The sequence below is a fragment of the Bos javanicus genome, chromosome 26 (assembly GCF_032452875.1).
Source record: "Bos javanicus breed banteng chromosome 26, ARS-OSU_banteng_1.0, whole genome shotgun sequence".
Lineage (NCBI taxonomy): Eukaryota > Metazoa > Chordata > Mammalia > Artiodactyla > Bovidae > Bos > Bos javanicus.
This window is the reverse complement of record NC_083893.1, coordinates 27,080,768-27,105,942: the sequence shown is the minus strand read 5'-3', so window position 1 is coordinate 27,105,942 and position 25,175 is coordinate 27,080,768. Positions and strand designations below refer to the sequence as shown.

The following is a 25,175-nucleotide window of genomic DNA, read 5'->3' as shown; positions in this document are numbered from 1 at the left end:
AGATCCAGAAGTATCTGGATATTTAGTTAGGCAAGCTCTGAGAATCATAGTCCTCAAAGAAGGGTCTAGCCATTTGTATTTCATCAGAAAAAAGGTGAAGTGCTCATCCAGTCAGATTATTTGGTGGATCCAGAATCCTTTCTCTCTGGTATCACTGGCTTTGTCAGACCCAAATTTTTTCTGGTGAAATCATAAAACCCCATGGACCACCCTCCATACTGTTGTGAATGTTCTCCCTTAAGGTCAAAGGATCCAAATTCACTGTTGCCTTTACTCTCAGAGAAGCCCGAGGGTCTGCACATTTGGAGAGGTGCCTGTGCTGTTATTGAAAAGCATCTCTGAATAGGCAAGGGGAGGAGGATAATTCTATATTTTGCAATTGTGCCAATACCTAGATATCTTGGAATTATGTATAAAGCTCGGCTTTGAAATTAAAAAGAAGCCCATAGGGCAGGCTTCAAACCAGACCACCAGAAAACACTGTCCCAGCTCATCTGGTGAGGCAGCCTCAGCTTTCAGTAATAGTAATACCTCTTGGAAGAGTTGCCAGAGAGGACCAAGAACTAGGAACAGAAGATAGAGCATGTGCAACTGCTTCTTATCATAGACTGGTATTGTCCTGTGCCAGGGCTCTGCTGACTGTTATACAATGGCAGGTCCCACACAGTTTCAGCCCCTGATTCCTGTTTACAGTCATCTCATTCTTTGTCAAGCACTCATATTACCATGAGTCTTTACAAATGTATTTTGTAGTTTCCATGGTATTCCAGTGTATTACATTGGTATCTACTTACATCCCTTTTTAATGTAGAATTTGATCTGTGCTGGCATTCCTCTAAAGAGTTTTCATTACTGAAGCCTACAATCACTCTTGGGTCTTACCTGTCAGTCAATGCATTCTTCAGTGTCCATCTGGCAGTGAGCACACTGAGTATCTATCTTGCGTGAAAAAGAAGTTCACAGAACTCCTTAAGTTAACTTCTTCTTGAGTTAAGAAGAGCTTGGTGACTCTAGACGAATTGTAACAGTCTTTCAGGCTTGAGTCTTAATAGGGTTGAAGATTCAATGTGAAACTACACAGAGAACAGTCGTTACTATTTCTAGAACAGAAAACTTTTGAGAAATGTGCTCTCTCTTTTCCCTTAGTGACCATCAGGGGGTATTCTAGAACACTCTTAACTTGCACAATTCATGTAAGAAGTCCCATGCCAGAGTTCATTTTTATTGAATAAGCATAAGGGGAATAGCGCTTCTCTCCATGAACTCCTTTACACCAGCTGACAAAATCTCTTCTTTGGAGACCAGAGCAGCATTATACCATAGTTTTCTCCTTTTTGTTTCCTGCTGAGACCTTGCCAATCTGAATCTAAAGTTGCGAACCTGTCTCATACCCTGGAGTAAGATATGCAAGGCAAAGGCAGATTAGTTTTTATTTTCTAATTTATTTTATTGAAATATACTTAATTTGTAGTGTTGGTTAATTTCTGCTGTACAGCAAAGGAATTTACTTATATATGCATATTCTTTTTCATAAGGATTTATCACAAGATACTGAATCTAGTTCCCTGTGCTATACAGAAGCACCGTATTGTTTATGCATTCTATATACAATAGTTTGCATCTGCTAATCCCGAACTCCCAATCCATGCCTCCCCCGTCCCATGAGCTTGGCCAACACAAGTCTGTTCTCTGTGTCTGTGAGTCTATTTTCTGTTTCATGGATAAGTTTGCTTGTGTCATATTTTAGACTGCACAGAGAAATGGTATCATATGGGATCTGTCTTTCTCTCTCTAACTCGTTCCCTTAGTATGATAATCTCTAGCTCCATCCACGTTGCTGCCAATGGCATTATTCCATTCCTTTTTATAGATATTCCGCCCTGTGTATGCACCGCATCTTCTGTATCCCTTCATCTGTTGATGGACATTTAGGTTGTTTCCATGTCTTGGCTATTGAGAATAGTGGTGCTCTGAATGTAGGGATGCATGTATCTTTTAGAATTACAGCTTCATCCAGATATATGCCTAGGAGTGGGATTGCTGGATCTTATGGTAATTCTATTCTTAGTTTTTTGAAGAACCACTATACTGTTTTCCCATAGTGGCTGCACCAATTTCCATTCCCAAAAGGTATATTAGTTTTAGTTCACACCTCCCACCCTGCCCAAATACCTTTAGTCATAAGAAGAAAAGGCTGAAATGTCTGATTTTTTGCTTCTGGCATTTAATGTTACCTAGTGATAATGTTGTTCAAATATTGTAATCAAAAGAACATTAAAATAACAACAGAAATCTAAGGCCAGAGTTGGCTGTATCCCAGCATCAGTGCCTGTGTTACCTCCGGGTTATTTCCTTGTACTCAGTCAATGTTTAATGTTAACAGTAACAGTACAGTTAGGGTGTTTTGTTTTGTGCTGTTTCTTGTGTCATGGCCTACTCTACCTCTCCTTTTAAATTTGGTGAACTATTTCTTTCCCCTCCTTTACTCCTCTCTTTTAATCCTGCTGATCTTCCTCTGCCCCTCATGTCATTTCACCCCTGGGGTAGTCAGTGTTAACAGACTGGGCTATTTTAATGACCACATTTATGCTCATGCAAACATATACAGACATACAGACTTACAGGACATATAATGTGTTGTCTTATGCATTTGAAAAAACAGGTTATTCCATAGGTGATTGACTTCAATGCAGTTTTTGCTGCATAAACTTTAAGGCCCCTTCCAAGACTGAATTTCAGTAAAGCCTTTGTCAGGCCTGTCCTTGAGCTTTGCAAGGACCAGCCTCTGACAAACGAGTCCAGTTTCTATCTGCAGTGGCTCCCTAATGACTTCTGGAGCTCTTGGAGTCTCATTTCTGCACCAAGGCTGTCAGTGTTGAGTTACTGTAGCATTTGTTTTCCCATTTTTCTCTAAAGTCCTGTTACAGGAACTGATAAGTTCACACACCTTTCATTCCTCAGGTTAATCTTGGCCTCATTGCAGCCATTTGATCTATTTGCTTTTCTATTACAGAAGTCAGTGCTGCCCTTGGAGAATCCCCATATGGATTTCATGTGGCTTTTGGTCCTTTCTTGGGAACTTCTTTTGGCCTAGTATTCTCAGTTGTATGTCTATATTAGGGCACAGGACCAAATGCATTATGTCTAAAGAAATTTATTTGACAGTGTAGATATTTTCCAGCCTAAGTTGTATTTCAGGAATGTTGACTTGTCATTTATGAGATCGAATACCTAATAAGTACCTCTCAGTGATACACAAGATTTTCCTGATCAGTAACTCAAGTTCAATTCAGTCTCCCAGTTGTGGCCAAATCTATGCAACCACATGGACTGCAGCATGCCAGGCTTCCCTGTCCATCACCAACTCCCGGAGCTTGCTCAAACTTACGTTTATCGAGTCGGTGATGCCATCCAACCATCTCATCCTCTGTTGTTCCCTTCTCCTCCTACCTTCAATCTTTCCCAGCATAAGGGTCTTTTCTAATGAGTCAGTTCTTCATATCAGGCAGCCAAAGTATTGGAGCTTCAGCTTCAGCATCAGTCCTTCCAATGAATATTCAGGACTGATTTCCTTTAGGATTGACTGGTTGGACCTCCTTGCTGTCCAAGGGACTCTCAAGAGTCTTCTCCAACATCACAGTTCAAAAGATTCAATTCTCTGGAGCTCAGTTTTCTTTATGGTCCAACTCTCACATCCATACATGACTACTGGAAAAACCATAGCTTTGACTAGATGGATGTTTGTCAGAAAAGTAATGTCTCTGCTTTTTAATATGCTGTCTAGGTTGGTCATAGCTTTTCTTCAAAGGAGCAAGCATCTTTTAATTTCATAACTGCAGTCACCATATGCAGTGATTTTGGAGCCCAAGAAAATAAAATCTCTCACTGTTTCCATTGTTTCCCCATCTATTAGCCATGAAGTGATGGGACCGGATGCCATGATCTTCATTTTTTGAATGTTGAGTTTTAAGACAGCTTTTTCACTCTCCTCTTCACATTCATCAAGAAGATCTTTAGTTCCTCTTTGCTTTCTGCCATAAAGGTGGTGCAATCTGCATATCTGAGATTACTGATATTATTCTCTGCAAACTTGATTCCAGCTTGTGCATCATCCAGTCTTGCATTTCACATGATGTACTCTGCATGTAAGTTAAATAAGCAGAGTGGCAATATACAGCCCTGATGTACTCCTTTCTCAATTTGAAACCAGTCCATTGTTCCATGTCCAATTCTAACTGTTGCTTCTTGACTGCATACAGATTTATCACGAGTCAGGTAAGGTGCTGTGGTATTCCTATCTCTTTAAGAATGTCCCAGAGTTTGTTGGGATCCACACAGTCAAAGGCTTTGGTATAGTCAATGAAGCAGAAGTAGATAATTTTCTGGAATTCTCTTTCTTTTTTCTATGATCCAATGTATGTTCAACATTCAGAAAACTAAGATCATGGCATCCGGTCCCATCACTTCATGGCAAATAGATGGAAAACAGTGGAAACAGTGGCAGGCTTTATTTTGGGGGCTCCAAATCACTGCAGATGGTGACTGCAGCCATGAAATTAAAAGGCGCTTATTCCTTGGAAGAAAAGTTATGACCAACCTAGACAGCATGTTAAAAAGCAGAGACATCACTTTGCCAACAAAGGTCCGTCTAGTCAAAGCTATAGTTTTTCCAGTAGTCATGTATGGATGTGAGAGTTGGACTATAAAGAAAGCTGAGCACCGAGGAATTGATGCTTTTGAACTGTGGTGCTGGAAAACACTCTTGAGAGTCCCTTGGACAGCAAGGAGATCCAACCAGTCTATCCTAAAGGAAATCAATTCTGAATATTCATTAGAAGGACTGATGTTTAAGCTGAAACTCCAATACTTTGGCCACCTGATGTGAAGAGCTAACTCATTGGAAAAAACCATGTTGCTGGGAAAGATTGAAGGTGGGAGAAGAAGGGGACAACAGAGGATTAAATAGTTGGATGGCATCACTGATACAATGGGCATGAGTTTGAGTAAACTCTAGGAGTTGGTGATGGGCAGGGAGGCCAGTGAGCTGCAGTCCATAGGGTTGCAAAGAGTCGCACACAACTGATTGACTGAACTGAACTGAATGTATGTTGGCAATTTGCTGTCTGGTTTCTCTGCCTTTTCTAAATCTAGCTTGAACATCTGGAAGTTCATGGTTCATGTCCTGTTGAAGCCTTGCTTGAAGAATTTTGAGCATTACTTTCCTAGTGTGTGAAATGAGTGCAATTGTACATAGTTTGAACATTTTTTGGCATTGCCTTTCTTTGGGATTGGAATGAAAACTGACCTTTCCAGTCCTGTGGCCACTGCTGAGTGTTCCCAATTTTCTGACATATTGACTGCAGCACTTTCACAGCATCATCTTTTAGGATCTGAAATAGCTCAACTGGAATTCCATTACCTCCACTAGCTTTGTTCATAGTGATGCTGCCTAAGGCCCACTTCACTTCACAATCCAGGATATCTGGCTCCAGATGAGTGATCATACCATCATAGTTATCTGGGTCAGGAAGATCCTTTTTGTATAAAGTTCTTCTGTGTATTCTTGCCACCTCTTCTTAATATCTTCTGCTTATATAAGGTCCATATGTTTTCTGTCCTTTATTTGTCCATCTTTTCATGAAATGTTGACCTGGTATCTCTAATTTTCTAGTCTTCATCATTCTATTGTTTTCCTCTCTTTCTTTGCACTTATCACTTAGGAAGGCTTTCTTATCCCTCCTTGCAGTTCTTTGGAACTCTGCATTCAGATGGATATATCCTTCCTTTTCTTCTTTGCCTTTCACTTCTCTTCTTTTCTCAGTTATTTGTAAGGCCTCCTCAGACAACCATTTTTGTCTTTTTGCATTTCTTTTTCTTGGGGATGGTTTTGATCACTGCCTCCTGTACAATGTCATGAACCTCCATCCATAGTTTTTCAGGCACTCAGTCTATCAGATCTAGTCTTGTGAATCTATTTGTCACTTCCACTGTATAATCATAAGGGATTTGATTTAGATCATACTTTAATGATCTAGTGGTTTTCCCTACTTTCTTCAGTTTAAATCCTAATTTTGCAATAAGGAGTTCATGATCTGCACCACAGTCAGCTCCCTGTCTTGTTTTTGCTGACTGTATAGAGCTTCTCCATCTTCAGCTGCAAAGAATGTAATCAATCTGATTTCAGTATTGACCATTTGGTGACATCCGTGTATAGAGTCGTCTCTTGTGTTGTTGGAAGAGGGTGTTTGCTATGACCAGTGTGTTCTCTTGGCAAAACTCTGTTAGCCTTTGCCCTGCTTCATTTTGTACTCCAAGGGCAAACCTGCTTGTTACTCCAGGTATCTCTCAATTACCTACTTTTGCATTCCAGTCCCTTATGATGAAAATGATATCTTGTTTTGGTATTAATTCTAGAAGATCTTGTAGGTCCTATAGAACCATTCAACTTCAACTTCTTTGGCATTATCAGATGGGGCATAGACTTGGATTACTGTGATACTGAATGGTTTGCCTTAGACACAAACAGATCATTCTGACATTTTTGAGATTACACCCAAGTGCTGCATTTTTGACTCTTTGGTTGGCTATGAGGGCTACTCCATTTCTTCTAAGGGATTCTTGCCCACAGTAGTAGTAGATATAATGGTCATCTGAGTTAAATTCACCCATTTCAGTCCATTTTAGTTCACTGATTCCTAAAATGTTGATGTTTACTCTTACCATCACCTGTTTGACCACTTCCAATCTACCTGGATTCGTGGACCTTGATTTATGGGCTTCCCTCTCAGTTGGTCAAGAATCCACCTGCAATGTAGGAGAGCCCAGTTTGGTTCCTGGGCTGGGAAGATCCACTGCAGAAGGGATAGGCTACCCACTCCAGTATTCTGGCCTGGAAAATACCATGGACTGTATAGTCCATGGGGTTCCAAAGAGTTGTATGTGAATGAGCGAGTTTTACATGGACCTAACATTCCAGGTTTCTATGCAATATTGTTCTTTATATCATTGGACTTTACTTCCATCACCAGTCACGTCCACAACTGGGTGTTGTTTTTGCTTTGGCTCTGTCTCTTCATTCTTTCTGAAGTTATTTCTCTACTCTTCTCCAGTAGCATATTGGGCACCTACTGACCTGGGAAGTTCATCTTTCAGTGTCCTATCTTTTTTTCCTTGTTATATAATTCATGAGGTTCTTAAGGCAAGAATACTGAAGTGATTTGCTATTCCCTTCTCCAGTGGACCACATTTTGTCAGAACTCTCCACCATGACCCACCCGTCTTGGGTGACCCTACATGGCATGGCTCGTAATTTCATTGAGCTGGACAAGGCTGTAATCCATGTGATCAGTTTGGTTAGTTTTTTGTGCTTGTGGTTTATGAATGCCTATTGTTTCCCACGTTATCTGTCTTCTTTACAGTTTGAACATGATACAGCTTCATCAGAGGGAAGTCATAAGGATGGTGTATGGAGTTCACGACAACCCATCTTTCCACTTATAAGCAAAAATATTGTCAGAGAGGGAAATGGTCAATGCTAGGAATCAAATCTAACAAGAAAAGAAAGTGAAGCTTGCCTTTGTTACCACCTTTCTCTCTCTGAAAGGCATCACAAATAAATTCCAATTAAAGAAACTCCTGAAGGACTGTTTTGCAGAGATAAGTTAAACCACAGGTCTTCTTAGGCCTATTTTGAGCCTCTCACCAGCTGTGGGACTTCTGGCATCTCATTTAACTGGTCCATGCTCCAGTCTCCTGGTGTCACAAATAGAAATAGCATCTGCCCTAGCTGTCTCCCAGAGTCCCAACAGCCAAACACACAAGTTAGAAATGTACAATGTTCACGTTTTTTTTTTCTCTCTTTTGTAAAATTTCAAAATTTATTGAACAGAAAAGAATCATCTGTGTTAGGTCCTGAGACTGCAGCCAGCCCTTAAGGATACATCTCAGCTCTTTATGCAAGCTACCCTCGTATTATCCAGCCACTTGTTTTCCCAGAGAACGAACCTTGACTGACTGTATTGTGGGACTTTTGTGATTGTGCATCAGTCACTAACCGTGAGTTTAGTTCTTCCATTCCTGACTCTGTTAGCTCACCCTTAGCACTCAGAATCCTAAAGCATACTGGGAAACTTTGACTATGATGCCAAGGTGTGATAGGAATGACATCAGCTTGTGCTATACTACATTCATCTTCAGATGAATTCAGTCACAAGAAAACCTAATGTTCAACAGTCTGAACCAGTGTTTCTCAACCTTTGGTGCAGCCCAGCATTAGCTGGGGACCTTCTCAGGCCGCAGCAAGACCGAGCAACCTCCCCAAAGGCCCCAAACCAGGATGTGGGCTTGTATATGAACTGGGTATCAGATTTTTTTCTTTTAATTTCTATAAGAGGTGTTATTATCAAAGACTGAGATTCACTGATTTCAAAACCAGTAAACTATGGGAATTAATTTTGGCAGGAAGGTGAATGCAATTTCCTGTTGCAACTCATATATCAATCTGCCTATCATCTACCTTGAACTATCCCCTAATTGGCTTCCTGGAATACTTGGGCCTCCTTCCAATGCATTCTCCATATTGTAGCCAGAGTGATCTTTATGAATTAAAAATATTATCCTGTCATCTTCCCTCAAACTCTGACTTCAATCACTTTGAGTTCTTCCCATTGCTCTTAAGAGAAATATTGAAGTCAGAAACTTGGCCCACAAGTCTTGGAATGTCATTGTCTCCCATCCAGTCTAATTTCACATGTTCCTACTGGGTCTGTATCATCAGCTTCCTTTAACTGTACCACCATCTTCTGCCACAGGGCCCTTGCATATCCAGTTCCCTCTGCCCCCCATTGCCTGGACTCCTCACCTCCAGATCACCTGCTCATGTCCCTTGTTTGGTTAATTTCTTTTCTTCAGGCCTTCTCAGCTCAGATATCATTCCTTCTGGGTAGCCTTTCTTGAAGTTCTCATTTGGGTCAAATTTTCAACTCTCCACCTCTCCCTACTGAACAAGCTTACTATACAAGCTTACAGCACCATGGATCTCTCTTTCACATCATCCCCTAGAATAACTTTTTATTTGCATAATTGTTGAAGTCTATTTATCTCACTAGCAGTCTCTTTGCTCAAGAAAGTGGGGACCACATCTGTTTTGTTTGGTTGATTATAATTTCTTGGTATAGGTTTCCCCATTTAGGGCCTGACACAAGAAAGACACTTGAAAGTATCTGTCAGCTGGCTGAATGAATGAATGACCAGAAAGCCTATTAAAGCAAGGCAGGCATGGCTAATCAAATGGTGACCTAGGACTTAGGCATTCTTTTCTTTGCCCTGTTTCTTGTTCTCTAAAAGGAATTGGTATCCCTGCCTGAGATGGTAATAGCAGCCCAAGAAAGTTAGAGGTTGATGACAGTAAGCCCCAAAGTGATGCAGCTGCAGCTGTGTTAGGTTTCCCAAGCACCTGAGAGCCCCTGAAAGCACGAGATCCAGTGTCTTGACCCAAGTGGGCAAACAGCAGCAATAGGGGTGAATCGCCTGTCAGACTTGGCCCTTGGATTCTCTTGGCGTGTATTGCAGAGTACTAAGAGGTCTGCACCCACCCACACCAAAGGCCTTGGGGACTTCATGTTTGATTGGGGGATCCCATGTCTTTATCCACAGGGGCTCTCAGATGTGTGGTAACCTAGTATACTTATATCTATATATCTGTATCTCCATCCTTGTTCAGTTCAGTTCAGTTCAGTCACTCAGTCATGTCTGACTCTCTGCAACTCCATGAACCGCAGCACGCCAGGCCTCCCTGTCCATCACCAACTCCCGGAGTTTACCCAAACTCGTGTCTATTGAGTCGGTGATGCCATCCAACCATCTCATCCTCTGTCGTCCCCTTCTCCTCCTGCCCTCAATCTTTCCCAGCATCAGGGTCTTTTCAAATGAGTCAGTTCTTCGCATCAAGTGCCCAAAGTATTGGAGTTTCAGCTTCAACATCAGTCCTACCAATGAACACCCAGGACTGATCTCCTTTAGAATGGACTGGTTGGGTCTCCTTGCAGTCCAAGGGACTCTCAAGAGTCTTCTCCAACACCACAGTTCAAAAGCATCAATTCTTTGGTGCTTAGCTTTCTTCACAGTCCAATTCTCACATCCATACATGACCACTGGAAAAACCATAGCCTTGACTAGATGGACCTTCCATCCTCGTACCTGACCTTATACTCTCAAAGCCTGGCCCCTCTGCTCTAAAGGCAGCCCTATTGGTACACTAACCCAAACGCTGTGTAGCTCCCACCTTTCCCCTGTGATCCAGATAGAGAGCATTGTCAGCAGTGGAGAACCAGGAATGCTATCAGGCTGTCAGACATCCAGGCAGAACTTGGGAGGAGTTTCAAGTAACTGACAAGAGGTCTAAGTCCAGATCCACAGGAGAGTGATGAACACCAGACAGAGAGACCAAGGCAAGGTAGACTCCATCTGAGACAGACAGAGCTGTACTTGCCCCAGTCATGTGTGTAGCTGCTCTCTCTCAGCAGATACTGAAGTGGAATCAGCGGAGACACGAATCTCCCTTCTGTCTTCTTGCAATTGGTAACCCTACCTTATGGCCACTCTTATCTCTAGAAAGAACCCTGCAGCTTTCTTTCCCTCTCTGTCCCTCAACCTCTTTCTTTCTCAGAAACCATATTGCTAGTGTCATTCCGTAGATAATCTGGTTAACCCTAGCTACTTCTGGTATTTCCCTGAGACACTTATCCCCGCCAAAATGTAGTAGATTTTAATGTGGGTTCTCCCTCCATGCCCATCCTAGGGTTGGCTAGCAACAGCTCTATTGAAAACCCAGAAAACATGGGAGGAAACTGACCAGAAGCGAATGAGAAACTGGTCAGTCCAGTTTGGTTGTCCAAGTGAAGGACAAGTCAGCAAGCTTGGCTGACATTTGTATTTATTAGCGAAGGGAATTCAGGTAATTTTACAACCTCTGGGCTTGTGGTTATCTGTTTTGGAATTTTGAATGGAGTTTCTTTTTTCCCACCCTAGGGGAGAATTTGTGCCCATGTACTTACAGAGGGTTAGCTGCCGTGTACACCCTCACACAATGCTTGGCTGGGCACAGATCAGAAGAGTAGGTCACATAGATTCAGAGGATTTGAACTGCTTTTCCTTTCCCTGTGAATTAATCTTTTAAATGTCGACATTTTAAACTTGCCCTTTTCAAAAAATATGATACCGTATGAACCTTACTTAATCGAAAATACATTTCCAGTTCAAAGGTTTTTTATTTTCTTCCCCCACTCTGCCCCAAATGGAGAAAGCTAACAAAACAGATGCACGCACACACACACACACACACACACCCCTTGTTAAAGGATGAGTTATCTGTGAGGGATGCTGGGTGTTGTCAGTTTTTCTAAGAAACTTTGTTCTTTAAGAATCTCAACTAATTTCACAAGCTATTTTTTTTTAGCAGGTCTGGGATTTTATAAAGCAGAGTTTATCTTCTCCTGCCTACTTGTGGGAAATTTAGAATCATATGACTTCAGTCAAGCTTTCAAAGGGATATAGCAGATCATTCATAGCTGCATTGTTTTCCAGTCATTCATTTTGGTATCAAATTGTACAGGTTACTGATGACTCACATGTCTTCTATAATAACTCTTTGAGTTAAGATAGGAAGATACTAATATGCCCATTTCACAGGTTAGATAACTGAGACCAAAGGAGACTGCTTGACATATATGAGTCATCCAGCTGGTTAATGAAATGACAGGATTTGAGCCCAGAGGAGCTGTCAATGCTTAACCCACCTATAGTGAATGAAATGCAAGTCCAAGGAGATGGGTTCAAGTCCCAAGACTGCTGCAGTAACCTTGAACAAATGGTTAAACCTTCTTTCACTTCAGCTTCCTCATCTGTAGAGTGGACAAACATTGCCTGCTTTTTTCTCCAGACTGAAATTCCATAAAGTATAAAGTGAGATCATTTTGATAGTAGAAAACACTGAAGTATAAAAGAATTAGCCATCATTATCTTAAATGTCAATAATAATAGGGCTGAGTCCGGTGTCATGTAAAGTGTAAGGCAAGGTGTCCCCTGTCCTTTCTCCAACACAGTTAGGGAACCAGACACAAAGACAGAAATATGGGGATCCTGAACACATGGGAAGTGACCGTTGAGAGTGTCAGGTAGGCTAAATTTTTAAAACTGTATGTAAACCTTTTATTCATGTGATGATCAGACTGTAAACAAAGCCTTCAGAGGAAATGAATATCAAATTGGAGCTGATAATCAAACAATTTTCCAAACCTTAGAACTTTTGGGAATTGGTGCCTTTCAGGTTTGGAGAGTATCCATCTTCGTAAACTCCTGTCTCCCAGGGAGTTTCACAGGGATCCCATTACACAGACACAGGCTCCCAGCTGCAGGACAGAGTGGAGGCTTCCTTATCCCTGAGTTGGGGCTCTGATAAGCCTCAGCCCTGGAGAAGCAACAGCCACCCACTGACCCCCCTTCCTCTGGTGTTGTCTTTCAGGGTGACGTCCAGAGGACACTCATCCAGGTGGACTTCGGGGATGGCATCGCAGTGTCTTATGTCAACCTCAGCTCCATGGAAGATGGGATCAAACACGTCTATCATAATGTGGGCATTTTCCGAGTGACCGTGCAGGTGGACAACAGTCTGGGGTCTGACAGCGCCGTCCTGTACTTACATGTAACTTGTATGTTATTACTGTTGTTGGTTTATGACATATCTTACATATTGTGTCCTTTGAAAAATATAACCCCAAATCAGGTATCTAGAAGAAGCCCCTTAGTTATTTTAGCAGGTGAGGAAAGGAGACTGAGAGAACCAAGTGCAGAGAGAGCAAGAAGAAACCAGGGCATGACTGAATGACCTGGGCTCTGGTTTGCTTCACACTGTTCTCTTGCACTGATTCTGCCTCTTTAGATGATTCTTAGAGATGATACTGCTTGTCTGTGCCGAGCCTGAACAACCTGCTGAGCTGGTTGATTTAATATGGGTTTTTGAGGGTTTTTTGGGTCAGAGATGTTTGAGAACAATCCAAATTATCACAAGTAATGGGATTTCTCCCCATCTGCTTATTCTTCTCTTTCCTTGTTTTATCTCACTAATAATAACATGTTAGACTTTTGTTTTCCTTTTTTTTTTTTAAGTACGTTTCCTAGATTTGCTCTGTGATGATTTGGTCTTAGAAAGTGGTGTAGAGCAAAAGAGGATAGACAGTGTAAAGGACGCTGCATTAAGAAGTAGTTTCAAAACGTGTTAAAGTTTTCTCCCCATTGAGGAATTCAGAGGGTTCCTAATGAAACAAAGGTAACTCCTAAGCTGTGTTTGGTAAAAAAGGTTTGCTGTGAATGCCTCTTATGCTAGGGTGTATGGTTGTCTCCAAAGAAGCATCAGTTCAGTTCAGTCTCTCAGTCACGTCTGACTCTTTGCGACCCCATGGACTGCAGCACGCCAGGCCTCCCTGTCCATCACCAACTCCCGGAGTTTACCCAAACTCATGTCCATTGAGTCGGTGATGCCATCCTATCATCTTATCCTCTGTCGTCCCCTTCTCCTCCTGCCTTCAAACTTTCCTAGCATCAGGGTCTTTTCAAATGAGTCAGCTCTTCGCATCAGGTGGCCAAAGTATTGAAATTTCAGCTTCACCATCAGTCCTTCCAATGAACACCCAGGACCGATCTCCTTTAGGATGGACTGGTTGAATCTCCTTGCAGTCCAAGGGACTCTCAAGAGTCTTCTCCAACACCACAGTTCAAAAGCATCAATTCTTCTGCACTCAGCTTTCTTTATAGCCCAACTCTCACATCCATACATGACCACTGGAAAAACCAAAGAGGCATAGGGGATCTACTTAGTTTGCTGGAGAAATGGCTTACTTTCAAATGAAAGTTAGACTCCATATGAATGGTCTTGTTCAAATTCCAAGTTCTAGGTCAGGAGTATTAAGGCTGGGTGGTATTCCATGCCTCTTTCTTGGCCCTTGCCCACTGAAGCAAACTGGCTACACAAGGCACCAAGTAGACTCCCTGTGTTAAGCTTCTGTGGTCCAGAAGGAGGACAGGACTATTTCGAGGTCCCCAAGAGGTTGTTCGGTATGAGGTTCCCTGCTCTCTCAGTCATTCGTGATCCTCATCTCCTGTACACTCAAGACCCAAGTGCTTTGAAGAGACCCATCCATCCTTCTTTGAGTTTAAGCGGAGTTCTGCAAGATGCCGCCCATGCCAATGCCACCTCCCCCTTTAAGCTAATGTTTGTTAGGCTCTTACTATGTGCCAGGGTTTGTGCTAAACCTGCTCTTTATGTGTTTTACCTTTCTTTTCAGAAAAACCCTATCAAGTAGGCACTCCTAGGAAGACTGTGTTACAAAGAACTGTGCACTTCAGAAAGCTTAAGTTGTCCATTCAGGTTGCAGACCTACTGTCTGTAGGGCCAGGCTTCAGACTCAGTTCTCCCTGCCTCTGGAATCCTAGCCCGTGGTCACTAGGTTATTATAGGTGCCAGCGTAGGCTGGGGGTCAGAGGTAGCCGTAAGCCCTTATTCCCCTCCATGTCTTGTACATCATCCTGAAGGAATGTGCACATGTAGGTTAGAGGCAGGGCATTTCTCCAGCTGTTCAACTACACAGGTTCAAGCTCCCTTCCTGTTGACTGCTGCTTCTGAGCTGTCCTAGACAGTCTTCCTGGAGTTGCTGCTTACTGAGAGGTAATCCTTCTCTATATTTTAGTATTTATGGGGGCACAAGTGATAATATGCTAGAAGTAATCCTAAAATATTTAAAAGTGAAGTGAAAGTCGCTCAGTCATGTCCGACTCTTTGCAACTCCATGGACTATACAGTCCATGGAATTCTCCAGGCAAGAATACTGGAGTGGGTAGCCATTCCCTTCTCCAGGGAATCTTCCCTACCCAGGTCTCCTGCATTGCAGGCAGATTCTTTACCAGCTAAGCCACCAGGGAAGCCCAAAATATTTTAAAACTACATCACAAACCTTGGTTAATAGTAACAAAAATAAATTGCCACACAAATGACAGCTGAGAATGGTTGCCTACCTGGCAGTTATCATTCCACACAGCTTATTCTTTGAGGTTTTGTTAGAGATCTACTCTCCTGAAGAATCACAGTTATTATATTCCATGCTCCATATATGTATCAAACATCCCTGGACTCTAAGCATGTGTCAGTAGTGATTTAAAATTCAGCAGCAGCTTGCCATCTCAGTTTCTCAGGGTCTCCCATAGTCAACCACAGCTCCCTGCCCTGATCTGCCCTGTGGACTCTTCATCACCCTACATACGGTCATATCGCATGAGGGAACCTCCCTCTCCCACTCTCTCCTGGGCTTACTGAATCCCGGGAAGGAAAAGAGCATGTTCACCTCTGCTCCAGATGAAGGGTTGCGGAGGCCAAGATTTCTGAAAGAAACAAGCTGTTTTGTTCACTTGCAATTTCTTTTCGTCTCATTAGGCTGATTGAATGGCTTGAGCGATTTGACCTCAACCTCAGTAGCAGATGATCTGTGATGGAAAGTGTTGTGTTCTGATTCTAATTTTATCAGACTCATCTTGGGTCGAGTGATTGAATAAGCAGGACTCATATCAGGGGACCCCCTTCTAAGCCTGGTCTTGGGGATAAAAATTAACTTTTATACTAACTGTATGAAAGCAGGATTATGTTTTAAGTTTCCATTTTCTCACATATATTTAAAAACCACAACATGAGCAGTACCAGCAGGTTCTAACAGCTTTGCTAGGGCTTCTCTCCTAAAGGATCCGTTGTGTTTTACCATATGTATGAACATTTTTTAGGGCTTCCCAGGTGGCTCTGGAGGTAAAGAACCTGCCTGCCAATGCAGGAGACATAAGCAACATGGGTATGACCCCTGTGCGGGAAGATTCCCCTGGAGGAGGGCATGGCAACCCACTCCACTATTCTTGCCTGGAGAATTCCATGGACAGAGGAGCCTGGTGGGCTATAGTCCATAGGACTGCACAGATTTTTATACACTTAGAGCGACTTAGCATTCACACATGAACATCTTTGTTTATCTTCACACATCTACCGTCTTGGGCAACATTTGGCCTTTCTTTCAGATGGTAAAAGCAAAGATTAGAGAAGTACTGTGATTTGACACTATTTTATACTAAGAGGAAGTCATGGTGAAATCATAATTGACTTCCATTCCCCCAAATCTGAAGTGTGGAGGGTAGCATGGCGGTTTTGAGTGCCACAGTGACAGAAGGGATATATGGCTTTGTAGGAAAAGCAGAAGCCGGTGCTGCACAAGCTGGCCCTTGTTAAGCCGAGATGCTGGCCTGAACTCCTGGCCAAGTCATGCGTTGCTTTGAAGCTAGTTTTTCTCCTCCATCACATAAGGAATGCACGTCTTATTTCCCGAAGGTTCTATCAAGCATCTTATGCTGTGCCCTGCCAACCGGCCAAGCTTGACTTTCCACTATGATGCAGCAGGTGCATCAGTACTTAGTGGGTTCTGAGCAAAAGCTCAGTTCAGCTCCCCTAGCCTGCCCTCCACCCCTCTCACCCAGTCCTCCTCCCCTGTACCTAGGGCTCTTCCTAAAAGCCGCACAGCCTCTCTTATACACACACTACCTCTTCTTTCCAGTTCAGAAATATGCTTTGATTCTAAATCAGAGGTTCTTTAGTACTGGTTTGCAAAGGTCATCAGAAGCAAGTAGAGATGATGTTCCTGCTGTAATGTAGGGCTGGGCGGCTCTCGGGGGGCAGCCAGGTAATCTCCTGTATCCTGACAGCCGAGAATCGCCTGGGGAATGCATTCACTGTTCTCTGCTAGCTTGCGAACTAATGAGACCTGGGATGCAGCCAGGTTTGCCTTCAGCTGCAGGGGATTGAGAATTTAGAGGACATGTAGATTTCTGTTCAGAAAGCTGCCCTCTCTCAGCCAGTCTTGCATAAAAAAAAGAAAAAATCACTGAAGATTTTGCAAACTTGCAGAATAGGAGGTGGAAAAAAGGTTGGGGGGGGGGGTTCCGATACTTCCTGACCCTCTCTCCTCAACTACCCTGTTACCGAGATGTCCTTTACAGATATCTTTCTGTCCCCAGCTTAGGGTAAAGTGATCAGTTTCTTGAAAACCTTTGTAGCTTTGTTGTTATCACACGGTCCTTTTATTGGCCAGAGAATGTCAGACCGAGGCTTTGTAAGATGTGGTTAAGGAGCCTCCTGCCCTGTAATCAAATGATAAAAATGTAGTGCCCTGATTCCCTTCCTAGATCTACTGGACTAGAATTTCTGGAAGTATGGCGTCAATCTGAGAGCTAAATCCTGCACATTTGTATGAACAGATGATGTGTGTGTGTGTGTGTGTGTGCGTGTGTGTGTGTGTAAGTATGTATGTATATATATGCAAGAAGGAAGTTAAATGAACACACACGGACATTCTTCAGGGCCTAAAGTGACAGCTGCCTAAAGTGACATACTCTGCCTTCAACAGCTGAGTATGAGCCTCAAGCCCAGTGAAGTTTGAGATACTCTGTTATAGGATCTTATCTTCACAATTTGGATTTCTTTTGTTTTTTCTATTAGTTTTTTTTTTTTTTTTTAATGTTTCAGATTTGGTTTAGTTGCTAAGTTGTGTCCCACTCTTGTCCCACAGATTGTAGCCCGCCAGGCTCCTCTGTCCGTGAGATTGCCCAGGCAAGAATACTGGAATGGGTAGCCATTTCTTTCTCCAGGGGATCTTCCCAACCCAGGGATCGGACCTGTGTCTCCTGCATTGGCAGGCAGTTTCTTTCCCACTGAGCCACCAGGGAAGCCCAGCATTTCAGACAAACAGCAATATGACATGTAGGTCTTCAGAACAAATGCTAGAGGCAGTTCAGAGTGATCAGCACGTGTGCATGTGTGCACACGCGTGGAGGCGCACACACACACACACACACAAACACACACACAATCACTTGCACCCTGTAGCCCAGGAAGACCAAACAAGAGAAGAGAAACACTCCTACACAATTTTCCCAGTTCTCCCAGCCACATTGAGATTCATAAGGAATAATACAGCGCCACCTGCTGCCCTTGCTGTGTATTGCATGCAGCTGTCCGAGGAAGCTGTATCCGTCAGCTTGTTCCGCTCTCAGCTGAGTGTGGCTAGCCAGCGGGAGGCTTCCAGGGGTTAGAGTTTCACTTCCAAGGTTCCGTTAGGGTAGATCCCTCTGTGCAGAAAAATGAGAGTTGAAAGCTCGGCTTTGAAGCAACAGGAATCAGGTATATTAAACAGATAAAAAACAAGAGGACTTAGCTACCTGAGAGCTAAATTCCACACATCTGTATGAACAGATGATGTGTGTGTGTGTGTGTGTGCGCGTGCGTGCGTGCATGTGTGTGTATGTCTATATATACAAGATGAAAGTTATACAAACACACATGGACATTCTTCAGCACCTAAAGTACCTGCTGAGTTTCCTGCTATCCTCATACCTGACAGGCCACCTCCTTCTCAAGGTCTGTGCCCTAGCCTTACCCTGAAGCTTCCCGAGGAGATACATGGTGCATGCATACATGTTATTCAGGTGACTGGCCAAATGGCATTGCTTCTGAGAGACTTTGCTTGACCACCCATCAAAAATAGCATGCTCTCACTAGGCCTGCTCCTTGCATTCACTGCCTCCCTCAACAACACATAAGCACCATCAAGGGCCAGGTGTCCCAGCACCTGGAGTAATGCCTGACACCCAGCACGCAGAAACTACTGAGTGAAGGGACGACCATATTTCGGGAGCAAGATTCAATTTGTCATTAGGACACACAGACATTATCCTTATTTTGACCTTTGGGACTTTAAAAATTATTGAATGCTCAGGAGAGATCAAGATGAACCCTTTTAGGATGGAAATGGCTGGTCTCCCTGAGCTTGTCTAGTTCTCACATTCTAGCTGATTCATGTAACTCTGATTGGGGAGTCAGGAGGAGTGTCACAGACGAGGGGACAGCTGCCATCAGCAAGGTGTGTAAGTAAGGTCCTCAGGTGGGACAGGGCACCTGCTGGAGCACATCACGTGATGAGGGATGGCAGGAGCCATGCAATAAACAAGAGCCTGTGTAACAAGCATGTCCCGCTGTCTGCAGCATGTCTGAGTCATCAGTAAGTAGTGGGTCTTAATAGCTCTTTTGTTAACATGGGTCTTAGAAAGCATTTGTCAGCTGGCCCAGGCTCTGAACTTGAACTGTTTTGGTTCACACCCTGGAGTGAAGGAAGGTGACCTGCCTCTGTTAGTTCATCTCTGCATGGAGCTGATAATAGTGCCTACTTCATAAGATTATTATGAAGATTAAATGAGAACATGAAGTCGTTCACAGACTATGTGGTACACAGCCACTGCTCAGTAAATGTTACCCTTTTATTATTTCATTGAACAATTCTGACTTATGATCAACTACTTCTTATCATATGGCTTGTACACCAGAAAATTATTTCTGTTCTCCTGGTCTCCCAGCCTCTAATCTATAAAGAGAGGAAAACACAGACGAAAGCAGAAACAGGAAATTATGTTTTTGTTCACTTTGTTGTTTGGTCGCTAAGTCGTGTCCAACTCTTTGATACCCTGTTTTGTTCAGTGACTCAGCCAATACCGCAACGCCTGCTATGTCTCAGGACCTGCACACATCTGTGTGTGTGTGCTCAGTCACTTAGTCATGTCCAGCTCTTTGCAGCCCCATGGACTACAGCCCACCAGACTCTTCTGTCCACACAGCACACATCTCTGTGTGTGTGCTCAGTCACTTAGTCGTGCCCAACTCTTTGCAGCCCCATGGACTGTAGACTCCTCTGTCCATGCAATTTTCTATATATATAAAGATGAATACAAAAGACTTGTCCCTCCAAAAGTTTTCAGCCTGTATTCTCTATCTCACAAACTTGAGATCTGTATGTGTTAGCTATCTTAATATTATTATTATATAATGGAAATTTTCATTTTGAGCATGTGAGTAGCATCACTTTCTAGAAATATCACTCTCACAACAAGTTGGAGGGTGAGAAGGCACATAGTCATTGCTATACATTGCATGAATGTATAATGTATACTTATACATATGCAAGAAAGAACTTACACAAACACACATATACATCTTTCTGGGCCTTAAAGGCCAGTGTGCTCTATGTCCTGGTTATCTCTGAGATCTCATTGTCTTCTACACGTTCCCTCCATTTATTTCTCCATTTCTCCCTATTCCTCCAACATGGAGATCCCCCTCCTCCTCTGAGTCTTTGTGCTTGCTCCGCCCTTGCCCTGGACCGTATGTTTTATTCTAAGTGATGGGGCCATCTGGGACTTGGTCTAGCTTATGTATTACTTTTTAAATCTTTATTTATTTAGTTGTGGCACATGGGATCTTTAGTTGTAGCACATAGGATCTTTAGTTGTAGCACATGGGGCTAGTTCCCCAACCAGGGATCAAACCTTGGCACCCTGCATTGGGAGTGTGGAGTCTTAGCCACTGGGCCACCAGGGAAGTCCCCAGTTTATGTATTATTGAGGGAGGCAGGCTTTGACACACAGAGCAGGAGGGTGGATTAGAATGGGGAAAGGTTTAGTTAAGTTCACTTCAGTTCAGTTGCTCAGTCATGTCCGACTCTTTGTGACCCTATGCATTGCAGTACGCCAGGCCTCCCTGTCCATCACCAACTCCTGGAGTTTACTCAAACTCATGTCCTTTGAGTCAGTGATGTCATCCAAGCATCTCATCCTTTGTCATCCCCTTCTCCTCCTACCTTCAATCTTTCCCAGCATCAGGGTCTTTTCCAATGAGTTTGTTTTTCACATCAGGTGGCCAAAGTATTGGAGTTTCAGCTTCAGCATCAATCCTCCCAGTGAATATTTAGACTGATTTTCTGTAGGATGGACTGGCTGGATCTCCTTGCAGTCCAAGGGACTCTCAAGAGTCTTCTCCAACACCACAGTTCAAAAGTATCAATTCTTTGGCATTCAACTTTCTTTACAGTCCAACTATAAGGAAATGTATGACTACTGTAAAAATCATAGCTTTGACTAGACAGACCTTTGTTGGCAAAGTAATGTCTGCTTTTTAATATGCTGTCCAGGTTGGTTGTAACTTTTCTTCCAAGGAGCAAGCGTCTTTTAATTTCATGGCTGCAGTCACCGTCTGCAGTGATTTAGGAACTCCAAAATATAAAGTCTGTTACTGTTTCCATTGCTTCCCCATCTATTTACCATGAAGTGATGGGACCAGATGCCGTGATCTCAGTTTTCTGAATGTTGAGTTTTAAGCCAACTTTTTCACTCTCCTCTTTTACTTTCATCGAGAGGCTCTTTAGTTCTTCACTTTCTGCCATAAGGGTTGTGCCATCTGGATATCTGAAGTTATTGGTATTTCTCCTGGAAATCTTGATTCTAGCTTGTGCTTTATCCAGCCCAGCAGTTCTCATGATGTACTCTGCATATAAGTTAAATAAGCAGGGTGATAATATACAGCCTCGACATACTCTTTTCCTGATTTGGAACCAGTCTGTTGTTCCATGTCCAATTCTAACTGTTGTTTCCTGACCTGCATACAGATTTCTCAGAAGGCAGGCAGGTGGTCTGGTATTCCCATCTCTTTGAGAATTTTCCACAGTTTATTGTGATCCACACAGTCAAAGGTTTTGGCGTGGTCAATAAAGCAGAAGTAGATGTTTTTCTGAAACTCTCTTGCTTTTTTGATGAGCCAGCAGATGTTGGCAATTTGATCTCTGGTTCCTCTGCCTTTTCTAAATCCATCTTGAACATCTGGAAGTTCACAGTTCATGTACTGTTGAAGCCTGGCTTGGAGAATTTTGAGCATTACTTTTCTAGCATGTTAGATGAGTGCAATTCTGCGGTAGTTTGAGCATTCTTTGACATTGCCTTTCTTTGGGATTAGAATGAAAACTGACCTTTTCCAGTCCTGTGGCCACTGATGAGTATTTTGCTGGCATATTGAGTGCAGCACTTTCACAGCATCATCTTTTAGGATTCGAAATAGCTCAACTGGAATTCTATCACCTCCACTAGCTTTGTTCATAGTGATGCTTCCTAAGGCCCACTTGACTCTCATTCCATGATGTCTGGCTCTCCATGAGAAAGTTCTACTCCTTCAGGTGAGATGGGTGTGTAGTGTATGAACGAGGACAGGATGCAAAGAGCTCTGAGAGAGAATTTATGAAACCAAATCAGTGGTTTCCTAAATGGATGTGGGCAGCAAAGAAATAAGGAATCAAGACTGACTTTCTCCTTCTGGGTTGCTCCCCTAGATTAACACTGGTGTTATTCATCAAGATTGGAGTATACAGAATGGTGGGGGGTAGGGGGAGGCAGTGTATTTCATAGGAATATCTGGCTGTTAATTGAGTCTGAGAGCTTCCAAAGTGGTGCTAGTGATAAAGAACCTGCCTGCCAATGCAGGAGATGCAAGAGATGTGAGTTCAATCCCCGAGTCAGGAAGATCCCCTGGAGGAGGAAATGGCAACCCACTACAGTATTCTTGCCTGGAAAATTCCATGGACAGAGGAACCTGGCAGTTTACAGTCCTTAGGGCTTCAAAGAGTCAGACATGACTGAGCACAAATAAACAACTGAGTCTGGAGTCAAGAAGGTGGTTTTGGAGCCCTAAGCATGTGGTTCATAGTTGAAGGTCAGAGTGTGGATAGTATCCCTCAGCAGAAAAGAATATAGAGGGAGAAAGAGGTCAAGGACTTTAGAAAATCATCATATGGTCAACTAGAAGAGGGGACAGTGATTAAAGCAGGTGCAAAGGCCTGAGTGCCACTTTCTTCTCCATCTCATGAATACAGGTGGTGGTGGTGGATTTTTGCCATGTTCCCCCCAAAGGAGAATGCATTTTGTCTGGTAACAGTGACTTGAAGCGAAATTCAGGGGATCCTAGGGTAGGTCTCGGAGAAGGCAATGGCACCCCACTCCAGTACTCCTGTCTGGAAAATCCCATGGACGGAGGAGCCTGAAAGGCTGCAGTCCATGGGGTCGCTGAGGGTTGGACACGACTGAGCAACTTCACTTTCACTTTTCACTTTCATGCATTGGAGAAGGAAATGGCAACCCACTCCAGTGTTCTTGCCTGGAGAATCCCAGGGACAGGGGAGCCTGGTGGGCTGCCGTCTATGGGGTCGCACAGAGTCGGACACGACTGAAGTGACTTAGCAGCAGCAGCAGCAGGGTAGGTCTAGTGGTTCTCCAAGAAAAAGATGCTGTTATCTTTGTGGGTTTGTACATCTGACTAAAGTTTCTGGTCCACTGGGCCTCTATAGGTAGAATCATCCTACTTTTCAGCTGAGTGCATTCTGAGAACCTGAGGCCCACAAAACTCTCTCTCTGCCCCCTCATGCCTGTCTTTGTCCTGGACAGGCTCAGCTCAGCCCTGTGCTTACCTAACCAGGAGGCTACAGACACTCACACAAACACAGTTATTCACAAACATACACATTTACATCTTTAAAATCCAATAGAGATACAAAACAATTACATGTAGAAAGTTTTGGGGATTTGTATAATAGCCAGCCCCCACCCAACATGGATTCTGGGAGGTTTCTTGGAAACACTTTGCATCTCCCTGTGAAATCTCATATTATTCCTTTTCCTTTAAGGACTTCATCAGTTACTTGTAACAGTTTAAGCTTTTACACAGAAATAACTCAGGATTTGGACCTGGAAGAAAGATCTGTAAATGGAAAGGATGGAGACACAATTGTTCTCAATATATTCCTTTCCCCCAGAGTAGGGGTGGCGCCTGAGCACGTCCGTCCAGGAACACGACTGATGTTTTGGAGGCTTCTGGAAGGATTGTGAATTCAGAGCAGGGAAGGCAAAGCAGAGAGAGCTCTTCCCTCTCCATGCCTCCTCTCTCCTCTTGTGCCTCAGGTCCCCTGGAGCATGTTCACCTGTCTCTTCCCTTTGTCACGACGAAGAACAAAGAGGTCAACGCCACCGCCGTGCTGTGGCCCAGCCAAGTGGGCACCCTCACTTACGTGTGGTGGTACGGGAACAACACTGAGGTGAGTCAGCTTTCCATGCAGGGTCTGTGTGGCTCCTCTTGAAGCAATAAAGGGAAAGACATGACTTATCCTAACTCAAGAGTCCAGGAGTTGTGGCAACCTCAGGAATGGCAGGCTCTGAGTGCCCCAGTCATCCCTTCAGTATGTCTCTGTCTCTCTCACGTCTACACCCCTCCCTCTTACCCCTGCCTTCCTGTGAGTCAGGGTTCTTCTCCACATGGGCTTTACTCTGCAGTGACCCTCAGCAGCAACCCTGAGCTTTATGTTGTTGTCACAGCTCAGTGGAGCAAATGAGCCATCTTTCCCAAAATTCTAACAGGAGTCCTGGAACAGAGTAATAATACCAGCCATGCCTTGATCATGGTGCTCGTGGCAGAAACAGAGCTAGCTGTTCAAATCAACCTTCCTAGATCTGTCTAGACCAAGAGAAGGGAGGAAATGGCCCTCGAAAGAAGAGAACAGTGGACACCAGACAGACAAGAGCCACAGATGTCTGTGCAGCCTGCCCCTCGCCCTTTGTTCTCTATTCTTGATCAGACATGGCCCCCCCGCCCTATGGCCCCTCCACCCCATAACTCCCCAGCCTGGATCAGAAACGACCCCTTCTTTAGCTCAGCTTCCTGCTTTATGTTTCCTCCAAACACTCCCTGTGATCTAAAGTCAGCAGCAAGTTCAAAATCAGTGGAGACCTTAGATCTCATGTACCCCGAGTCCTTCGTTTTACCGATGAGAAAAGTGAGGACACAGATGAAGTGGCTTCTTCCAGTCTCACTCAGCTACTTCATGCAAATCCATGGCCTTTCTCATGCCTGCCTGGGTTTTTCTTCCCCGCACACCAGGCTGCATGCTCTGATGCAGTTTGGAACTCCTTCCGTCCTCAGAAATTAAAATTTGCTTGCAAATGTCAGTGAAGGCAGTAGAACTGAAGCCTGGCATCATCTTCCCTAGAGGACCCCGGACCAATGACTCTGAATGGAGAGCTTCATCTTCTTCCAGCAGAGGTGCCGTTGCTTATAACTTTGCTCTTCAAATTCAATGCATCTTGTGTGAATACAAATCTCTTTCTACCCCAGAGCTGAGTGTTGGCTTTAACTGGAGCCATAATTTCACACAAGCCCAGGGGGGAAACCTCTCCTG

The 25,175-nt window shown here is 43.6% G+C and overlaps 1 protein-coding gene across 5 annotated transcripts in view; it reads left to right on the top strand.

Annotated features, from left to right (window-relative positions):
- SORCS1 (sortilin related VPS10 domain containing receptor 1) overlaps positions 1-25,175 on the top strand; it is a 574,694-nt gene that overhangs the window by 505,085 nt on the left and 44,434 nt on the right. For all 5 annotated transcript variants that reach the window (XM_061403397.1, XM_061403398.1, XM_061403399.1 and 2 more), the window contains exons 19-20: positions 12,521-12,707; positions 23,905-24,038. In XM_061403397.1, the coding sequence (XP_061259381.1) occupies positions 12,521-12,707; positions 23,905-24,038 (321 nt within the window). The remainder of the gene's footprint in view (positions 1-12,520; positions 12,708-23,904; positions 24,039-25,175) is intronic.